The 9,904-nt window shown below is 40.6% G+C and overlaps 1 protein-coding gene across 7 annotated transcripts in view; it reads left to right on the forward strand.

Moving 5' to 3' along the window:
• Bmpr1b (bone morphogenetic protein receptor type 1B) overlaps positions 1–8,751 on the forward strand; it is a 301,342-nt gene extending 292,591 nt beyond the window's left edge. For all 7 annotated transcript variants that reach the window (XM_041648284.1, XM_041648263.1, XM_041648314.1 and 4 more), the window contains 3 exons: positions 162–337; positions 2,388–2,518; positions 5,138–8,751. In XM_041648284.1, coding sequence (XP_041504218.1) covers positions 162–337; positions 2,388–2,518; positions 5,138–5,263 — 433 coding nt within the window. In that variant the 3' untranslated portion in view covers positions 5,264–8,751. The remainder of the gene's footprint in view (positions 1–161; positions 338–2,387; positions 2,519–5,137) is intronic.
• Positions 8,752–9,904: the final 1,153 nt, after the last annotated feature.

A 9,904-nucleotide genomic window follows, 5' to 3' on the forward strand; every position in this document is an offset into this window, starting at 1 on the left:
ATGTTTAATATGTGAATGTTTAATTTTTACCAAGCAATATTTTTTGAAGAAATGTTTTGTTCATTGAAAGTTTTTCTCTCTGCATTACCACTGACGTGCTCTTCCAGAGAGCCACAGCAGCCTCTCCAGTGCTGACAATGCCTTGCTCTGCTTTCTCTCAGTGACACAAATGAGGTTGACATTCCACCCAACACACGGGTGGGCACCAAGCGCTATATGCCTCCAGAAGTGCTGGATGAAAGCTTGAACAGAAATCATTTCCAGTCGTACATCATGGCTGACATGTACAGTTTTGGACTCATCCTCTGGGAGATTGCGAGGAGATGTGTTTCTGGAGGTAAGAAAGAGACATCTTTGAAAAGCTACTACCCCTGGGAGAAGTTTACAAAACCTTTCTGATCGGAAAGGATTAACATTGGTGTAGTGCATAGTCTCAGATTTTCTTTCCCTTCCTCCTTTATTCCTGTTGATGCATCACAAGCCTTCCAGGGAATATCTATTAGAACCACCGTCGAGTGGCCGTCTCCTCCCATACCTTGACCAGTGAATGGACTGCTCTAGACTCACTGCCAGCTTCCCCTGCCTTGCCACAATCACCCTCTGCTTCTCTTTGTGCCATTTCACTTCTCCCTTAGACTTTTTCCAACAGTTACTCCAGCAAGTCCATACCCTTTCCTACGCTGTCGAGCTTCTCTTTGCTTATGTGCTGGACCTCATTCCCAACCCCCCTGGTGCATTCTCTGTGCTTCCTCTGCTGACATAGCTCAGAGACATTGGGGAGTGAGACACCCATTCCTGAATATTATTTTTTTTGTCTGAAGAAAAGTAAAGGAAAATATTGTTATTGTTCATGATTTCACCACAAGTGTAAGAATTACTAAAAACACCAGTTTCTTGACATGAGTTCTGGGAACCAAACTCTGGTCCTCTGAAAAGGCAGAAAGTTCTCTTCACCATTGATCCGTCTCTTCAGTCCCTGGTTTTGTCTGTGTAGTTTGTATACCTACCTTATCATCCATCAATCCATCTATGTAATGTGTTAAGTAGATACAGCCTTCACCCACAAGATGTTTTTTGGTCAGTGTCTCTAGACTTAGAAAGTGCTCAGATGAAGTGATGTCTCCTATGGGTTGGGACCAGTATTTCAATACCCCATGTGCTGAGACTACAATGAATCAGACAGAAGAATAAGAAACATAGATGTAATATAGTCACACCATGTACTAACAGCAGGTGTCCGCAGGTGACCAACAGGCAAGTTTGAATTGCTTGGAAAAAGTTTTGAATCTTTGGATCCCTTATGTTGTGTATGAGTTTGAATTTACAAAAAAGAATATAACATATACCTCAAATTTTGCCTGAATAAATCCCCAGTGAAATTTATTATTGTTATTTGTTTTCTGAGACAGAGTCTCACTGTGTAGTCTAGGTTGGTATGGCACTCTCTATGGAGTCGAGGCTGAGCTGGCACTTTCTCTGTTGCCCTGCCTACCTTTGAGCTCAGACCTGTAAACTCTCTGCCTCAGGTTCCCTAGTACTTATAGGTATATACTGTCATCCTAATGAATTTAATGCTGTGGCAGAAAATCTTATACCTCTATGGTTTCATTCTGTTCAGGTAAACAGTGGCAGCACTTCGACCAAAGGTGGCTTAGGAAGGAATCTGCGAGGTTGTTCAGAAACCCTCTCCATCACTAGAGGGCAGGGGTTATTTAGAATTACCATGAAGATAAAGTTGAAAAAGAACATGTTAAAATAGCCTACCTTCTTAAAGGACAGGGCAAAAAAAAATTTAAAAAGTAAAATTAGACATTAGACAGACTGACATAAATAAGGGAGAAAATTTAAGAAGAAAATGAAAATCAGTAAGTTTCAAACCTGAGATGAATCATGGATGGTATTTTTGGATATACATGTTTTTAATATTGAGTGTGCAAAACTGCTTATGATTAAACACAAATAAATGAATCTGACATTTGTTTAACTAGGCTACTCTTCCAAACCTATGATGTTCTTATATGCCAGTAATAGAAACAGCTACATGTGATACGGCTCTGAGTCAAGATGCCTCTTCTAAGTTTACACTGAGACTTAATATGGACTTAAAATATAACTTGAATGCAAATTGTTCTTATTTGCTTCATTCAGCTTTTGGATGTTAGCCATTGGCTTGGGGGCAGGCTTGAGGACCTATATGTGTCTTTGGGTTTCCTAATATTTTTGGCAAATTAAATTATCATTTGGGCGCTTTTAAAGATTTAATTCATTGTTAACCTGAGCCTGTTTTTTATATGATAGCTTATATTTTTAATTGAGGACAGTTGTGTTAGGCATATTTTTTACCAGTTAATAGGAAATAACATTAACAAAAAAACCCATGTCTTTAGGTATAGTAGAAGAATACCAACTTCCCTACCATGACCTGGTGCCCAGTGACCCTTCTTATGAGGACATGAGAGAAATTGTGTGCATTAAGAAGTTACGGCCTTCATTCCCCAATCGGTGGAGTAGTGATGAGGTAAGGCCAGGCTTGGGGGAAGGTATGGCTGATGTCTAAATGTACTTTTGTTTTGCAAAAATTATTTTTTTCTCTTTCCATTTTTATTTATTCTGTGTCTTTGATATCATATATCTTTATCACATTCCTTTGCATATCCCTCTGAAACCCCCACCCCAAATAAAACAAAATTTAAGAGAAGAAAGGAAAAAAGGGGGAGGGATTAAAAATCTCATGTAGGTTGCAATATGACACCGTGAGTCACACAGTTGACCTCTTTGTCTGTGTATCTTTAGTTGCAAGTGTTCATTGTAAAGAGTCCTTGGTCTGGTTTGAGAGGCCTCTGGTCTCTATTGCACTATCGATGCTGGAAACTCATTGCGCCTCTTGGATATCCTGTTGTTGCCTTGTGTTGTAGAGATCCTGCAGCTTTGGATCTGTGGGTCTGGTTCCTTTATGTGCTCCAGCAGATCATAGACGGAATGGATGCTGGGGTGGTTAAGTGATAACTGGACCTGGGCTGCTGTAGTGTTGGTCTGCCTGCTAGTTCTTTCCTATCCTCACCACCAGGGTGAGCACTCCAGCATTGTCCAGGCTAATCCACCCCTTGCAGAATCCTACACCATCAGGACCAGTTCTATTGTGTTGCCCCTATGAGGTACAGGGGCTACTCTCCAAAGTGCCACAGCGGGTGAGGGTCAGGGACAGTTCTGCTTTTATAACCATGGCACACTCCTCTACCTGTCTCAGGCATTGATGAGTGAGGAGCGGGGCAGCATTGACCTCTGCCCATGCTGCCACATGTCAGAGGAATAATGGAGACAGTTCTCCTTTGCTTGCAACCTCAAAGCTGGGTCACCCTTACCTCCAACTACCTGGCTCTGCTGTCTAGGCGAGGAGCAGGGCCTGATTTCCTAAGTATTGCAGCTGGTAAGGGGGCGGGTCAGCTCCCTCATCTATTGCAGGTGGTAATGCAGAGGTAATGGGGGCATCTCTCCCCCACCCACACTGGCGTATGACAGCCAAGTCGTGGGGAAGCTCTCCAACACTTACAACTTCCAGGCTGGCTCACCCAAGGATAGCTCTATTCTGTTAACCGAGAGAGGTGCAGGGCCCACTTTCCCAACAGTTGCAGATGGTTGGGGGCAGGGACTGCTCTACAACTTTTGTGAGCTCAGGGTCAGTTCTTCCCTCTGTCTCAGGTGTTAATAGGTGGGGCCTGGGGGTGGAGAGTTGGAAAGAAGGAACTCTCCTCCCTCCAGCCCATGCCACCATAGAACAGATGGGTAATGGGTACAAAACAAGAGAATTTTTTTTTAATTTGAAGTATAATTTCATTGTTTTCACCTTCTCTTTCATCCTCCAACTCTCCCTGTGTACCCCATTGCTCTTTTTCAAATGCATAGCTTCCATTTCTTTAATTATGGTTTTGCACACACAAACACACGTGAATGTATATATATATTCCTAACCATAGAAATACAACCTGCTTAGGGTATATAAAGTACTTGGATATATATATGATTTTAGGACTGACCATGATGAGAACTGGAAAAATAGTCTTTCTCAGGGAAGAGCCTCTAAACTGATTATTCAATAGTGTTTGTGTGTGTGTGTATATTAAATTGAATCCTGAGAGGTTATTTGAACTAATGTGCTTACTGCCTGGGTTTAAATGTGAACCCCACATATAAGTGGAAGACTCTGCTAGGCTCGGATTAAGTAAGTGGACAAGACCTGGGCTCTGCCCTTGTTTTCTGCTCCAGTGTCTCTCCGCCCACCTTTCTGCCTTTGCTCACCCACAACTGAGAGTCTGGCATGTTGGAAAATTCAAGACTCTTATCAAACTTGTACTGAGAGGTGCATAGAGCACTGTTCGTAAAGAGTCCATGTAAATTCAGTTAAAATAATTGGTTCATTGCATTGCTACTTAGTATATGCTTTCTAATAAAATGTACAGAGCATCATGGGATGCTGGAATTATTGTCTTCTGAAGGAGACTGTGGGTACTGGTATCATTTGAAAGCTCTTCACTGCTGATTTCTAATGAAGGGAAATTGTCCTTTGCAGTAAGAACAATTGATAGACCACAGGCCAATCCAGGAGAAAGTTTTAGCAAAGCTATGCTCCGGTCATTAATCTTGCTAAGTGCTAGAGCATTGTGCCACCGCTAGAGCAGACTGCGGTGATGTTTATTTGAGCAGTACAGAATTAGATAAAATGGTGAAACATTTTATGTGTTGTAAACAATCTGGCATTATGGTGTAGAATTCAGACTTACTGGATACCACATTTGCTTAATACTGTCTTTAGAGTCATCCTTCCATATCCTCAGAATTACTGGGTATCATATCTGCTTAATACTGTCTTTAGAGTCATCGTTCTATATCCGTAAAGCTTCTTGTCACAGAGAGATATGAGAATCTGTGTGAGTCATGATCCTTTCACACACACACACACACACACACACACACACACACACACACACACACACAGTTTGAGGGAAATTTTGTGTTCGTATTTTCCTAGTGCCTTAAAAATATATTCGGACTTCATGAACACCAACTAAAAGTCAAATATTGAGTGCGTTATCGAGAGTACATTCTTCTGACATCATGCCAATGTTCCTTTCTCCTTCAGTGTCTCAGGCAGATGGGGAAGCTTATGACAGAGTGCTGGGCCCACAACCCTGCCTCCAGGCTGACAGCTTTGCGAGTTAAGAAGACACTTGCCAAAATGTCAGAGTCCCAGGACATTAAGCTCTGACATTGGATACTTGTGGACCGAGCAGGAGATTTTCCAGAATCATCCGTAGTCCAAGCCTTGAACATTGTTCTACTGCCCAGTGGGTTCAGACCTCCCTTCTCAGAGAGCAAGTTGGAGAGACATAGAAGGCCCCAGAGACACAGATGGCTTTCTGAGAAGAGGGAACCATTCGGGTAACTCGTTCAAGACATGATTCATATTGCTTTCTAAGAAAGCCCCGTATTTTGTGATTGCCATTTTTTTAAGAAAAGATATTTTAATTTTACCATAATAAAACAAATATTGTAGATGATTTAAGGTTTATAAAACTCTAGTTTAAATAATAACAAAATTTCTTTCCAGAAAATTTCCTAGAAGTCAAAAATGTTTTCCACTGGCAAAATACTCTAGCACTCTACAAACCCAATCAGTCTGAGTGTATAAATTATAATTCAAATTCCCTGCTTCATTGCCTCAACCATCTCAGACTGGACCAGCCCTGCTGTGGGCTGCCAAGGCAGTGTGAATGTCCATGCATACAAGTCCCACCTGCCTGGGATCACAGCCTGGAATCCTGCAGGTGGATCTCTTGCAGCTTCAGCCAGCGTGGAACAAATGAAGGTTTTCTGTCACTAATAGAAGTGTGTGTTGGTGGGTGTTCTTCGGAACCCTGCCTGTTTCTGCTTGTATTGGGCAGATCTTTCGGGTAGTGCCTCTCCTTGTCATTACAAACAAGCCAGCCTTCCTCTTCTGCGGAGCGCTGGGGCATGAGCATGCTTTTGTTCACATCCATCAGAAGATCAACTCAAGTGTGGTAGAGACAAAGTACTTAAAACTAGAAATGCTTTGTTCTTGTGTTGCATGAAAAACATGCCAGTAAGGCAGGGCAGACGTCGAAGGTGTAGACAGATGGCGTGTTCCTTATACATGTATAAGAGCCCGTCACAGAGACACAGGGAAGAGGTTCACGCATGCCAGTTGGTGTAGATACAGATGGTTTTATGTTGCTGTCTTTTCTAAACCTCAGATTTAAGAGGCAGAAAGGAATCGCCTGTGAGGTTAATGTCACTAAACTTCAATTTAGAAATGAGCTCCAGGTGGTTGAGCAGAGGGACATTAATGAAGGTCATCACATATCACTGCTGCTGTGGTTTATTCTAGAATAGATATGGTATGGACCTCTTAAGTGATTATTTCACACCTTATGTATGAATCCTTCATTTTAATGTGAATTTCACTATTAACTTATTCTGTTTATCCATCATGGCATATGTACAAAACATCTTCTGATTCAATTCTGTGTGGTTTAACTTTTGACTATATGAGCAAAATCACTGATAAGCCAATATTCCTTAGAAACAGGACCAGAGTAAAGTGGAAATTGCCACACGACCCTTGCGACTTTATCCAGTTATTTCCTTGCTGTATTTCTTCCTTAATGATTAGAAATTACTTACTGGTTATTAGGAAAGTTTTTTTTGCCTTACAAAATGACATTCCTTCCAGAATACTCCAGGGGGCAGTGTTTTCTTACACATGTCACCACCGGGTGCTTGAAAGATGGAGACTTTAGGAAAAATTGTCACCTGCAAAAGAAATGAGGAAATGTTTCACTCTCTTCTGGAGTAGACGCTCAGCTGGTAGGCTGTTCATCTAGAAAAGATCCTGGAGCTACAGTGTCTTTGAGCTGTACTCGGAGTTTGGAAAAACCATAGAGGGGTCTCCCCTTCTGTTCTAATTCACTGCCATGTTTTGTTTTCCACTAAGAAAGTAGAATTTCTCAGTTCTTTTGAATTTGAAGAAATAAAAACGTGTTGTTAATTTAATAGTAATTATATTTTGTTGTTACTGAGGCCAGTAGAAGCTGAGTCTCTGAGGAGTCATTTCTCTGTTAAACTATATCTGCTACAGACAGTCTTCCCCTTATATTTGTAAATTTAGTGTGGCAGTCATCTGAGACTGGGAGAAAGAAACCTAAGTGCTTAGACAGGTTCATCTACTTACTTAGGTAAGTAAGCATTCTGTTAGTTAACTAGATATATTTGGATTTTTTTCTCGGTTTTCCTTGGGTGTAAGTGAAGTTGTGGGGACCTCTTAGGTCAAGCTATGTTTTCTTATCAGTAGATTTTACAACATGGATATCTTCAAATCAGAATGTTTGTGGTGAGGCTGTTGGTGACGTAAAGTTGACTAGATTCTAGGGTTCCAGGGAAGAATGGGGAGAAATTTAAGAGTGCCCAGATTTCATCCGCAGTATTCATTTTGTTGCTTTTGGGAAAAATCAACAACTTACTTTCTAATTATTACCCATATTTATTCAGGATGAAAATCTTGAAATTATTAAATACTTTAAAAGAGCCACTCAATTATTGCCAATTTTCAATGAAATAAGGATTTATAATTTATTTATGGATATAGTTTCTGTCTTATGAAAATACACTTCCTAGATCTGAATTTCGGTTAAGGACTACCTGTTCACTTCCCAATAATCTGTTATAACTTTTAAACTTCTAGCATATCAGAAATGAAAGTTATTTTATCTTTTGCTTTGGCTTCTTGCAAATCAGTAATATAATTGACTGCTGCTTACCTTTGAGACCCTTTCAAGGAGTAAGATTTCCTTCTACTTCCTCTCCCCCAAAGGAATCCTAAATTATTGTTAGGTAAGCTTTGTATGTTCAAGTTTATGATTAATGTATGTGTGTATATATTATATAAATATAGATATATATGTAAATATGTTCATTCTGGAGTCTGGCACAACTCTAGTATGTGGATTAGAGAGTAAAATTTTATGGGTGATAAAGTCCTAAATGAAGCATAATATTTATTTATGAAAGCATGTACATTGTTAATCACAAATGAAGAGCAGTAAGCACTAAGCCTGACCTCCTGGACAGCTTTCCCTGAAGTCACTACTGACCATTCTTTATATTCCTCAAACAGAAAGCTTCTTAGATGATATTCTGGGGTTTTATTTACAGGGAATTCTTTGACACATTTCAATTGGTGTGGACTTAAGGATAACATGTACTTAATAATGACTTGACTTTAATGTTCCTAGGGTCATGCATATTCATCAGGAATTTTATAGTGTTCACCTGTTCTTATACTTTATTGTAGATGGAAAGGCAGTGAGAAAAAAAATTTTTTTGAAAAAAACTTTGAATATGTTTTGGTGGTTATACCACCTCTGAATCCCCCAGTCCCATAAACAGCGGAAATGAAAGGGGCAGCACCAAAACTAATGCAATCTAACAATTTTAACTAATTGTTGCACAAACTAATGCCATATTTTTAAAGAGAAAAGGTGGCCATATGTGGGGGATATTTTATTCTGTCTGTTCCAAAAGTAGACTCATTTGTGTTCTTTAGGGGGAACCAGTGCCTTATGGAATTTGTATATACTGTAATTATTCAGGGTTAGGGGACAAACAATTGTATTTGTTACAAATTGTGTGTGACCTGTTTTCATATTTCCTTCAATAAATGGTGTCATTTTCCCCATAGAAGAACTGTGATTGTTATCTCATAGGTGTGTCTTTTCTTTGTCTTTAAAATGACCTCCTGACAGCAAGTGGGAAGGTTTCAGTGAAGAAGTCAGAGCAGGTAAATATGTGCACTGTGCTCAGGAGGGCCAGGGGACCGGAGCCTTCCACTTTCTCTGTTCAGGAAACACAGCCATCTGGTGAGGAGTTGGAGGTTCAAGAGAAATGAAGAAAGACTAAAATTTCACTGTGGAAAATGACAGCTTCCCAGGGAAAGAGCCAGTTGATTGTGGGCAATGCCCAGGACCAGTAGAGGTTGTTAATACTAAATGTGGGGCGGCGGATACCAGAGCTGCATGAGGACCAAAGCTCACTCTTACATCAGTGCTTTGATGATAGGGTTCAGTCTGAACTTCTGAAGTCCATTTCTTCCCCTTGAAATTGAGACCAACAGCAACATCTATTGCATAGAGTGTTTCTTTTTTTTTTTTTTTTTTTTTTTTTTTTTTTTTTTTGGTTTTTCGAGACAGGGTTTCTCTGTGGCTTTGGAGCCTGTCCTGGAACTAGCTCTGTAGACCAGGCTGGTCTCGAACTCACAGAGATCCGCCTACCTCTGCCTCCCGAGTGCTGGGATTAAAGGCGTGCGCCACCATCGCCCGGCTTGCATAGAGTGTTTCTGAAGAGGAAATAAAGCGTGTGCTCAGCCTATGGTAAGTAAGCACCCAGCTGTCTAACAGTTCTTAGTACAGGCTCACTGTGCACCTAGTTTTTATTGCTTGTGAATTTAAAAAAAAAGTCTCCCTCCAGATATGGGTACAGAGACAACATCTTAGGGTTTAATTAGTGTTCCAAGGAAAAGAGAATTATAACCAAAGGGCTGCGTGTCATGGGCCTCCAGAGGAGAGCATAAAAGACAGTTACTAAAGAGAAAGAAACTGCATCTGACTGAGCTTGTATAAGGTGTTAGTGGTTCCTGAGAAGGGGATGGATTAAAAACCAGATTTTGAAGGGCAAGAATGAGGACAAGTAGAGGTGTCAGCTGAGGTGGTAGGCTCAAATTAGTGGCTGTGATTGTTGCTGGGGAAAGCCCAGAGGCTACACTTGTGGACGTAGAAATCATCAGGATGGCGGCAGCTTCAGGAAGAGATAAAATTCTCCTAGGGCTGTGAGATAA

This window comes from Microtus oregoni, unplaced genomic scaffold (assembly GCF_018167655.1).
Source record: "Microtus oregoni isolate MIOR12 unplaced genomic scaffold, Mior012 000000F_ref0000247, whole genome shotgun sequence".
In the NCBI taxonomy this organism is placed as follows: Eukaryota; Metazoa; Chordata; class Mammalia; order Rodentia; family Cricetidae; genus Microtus; species Microtus oregoni.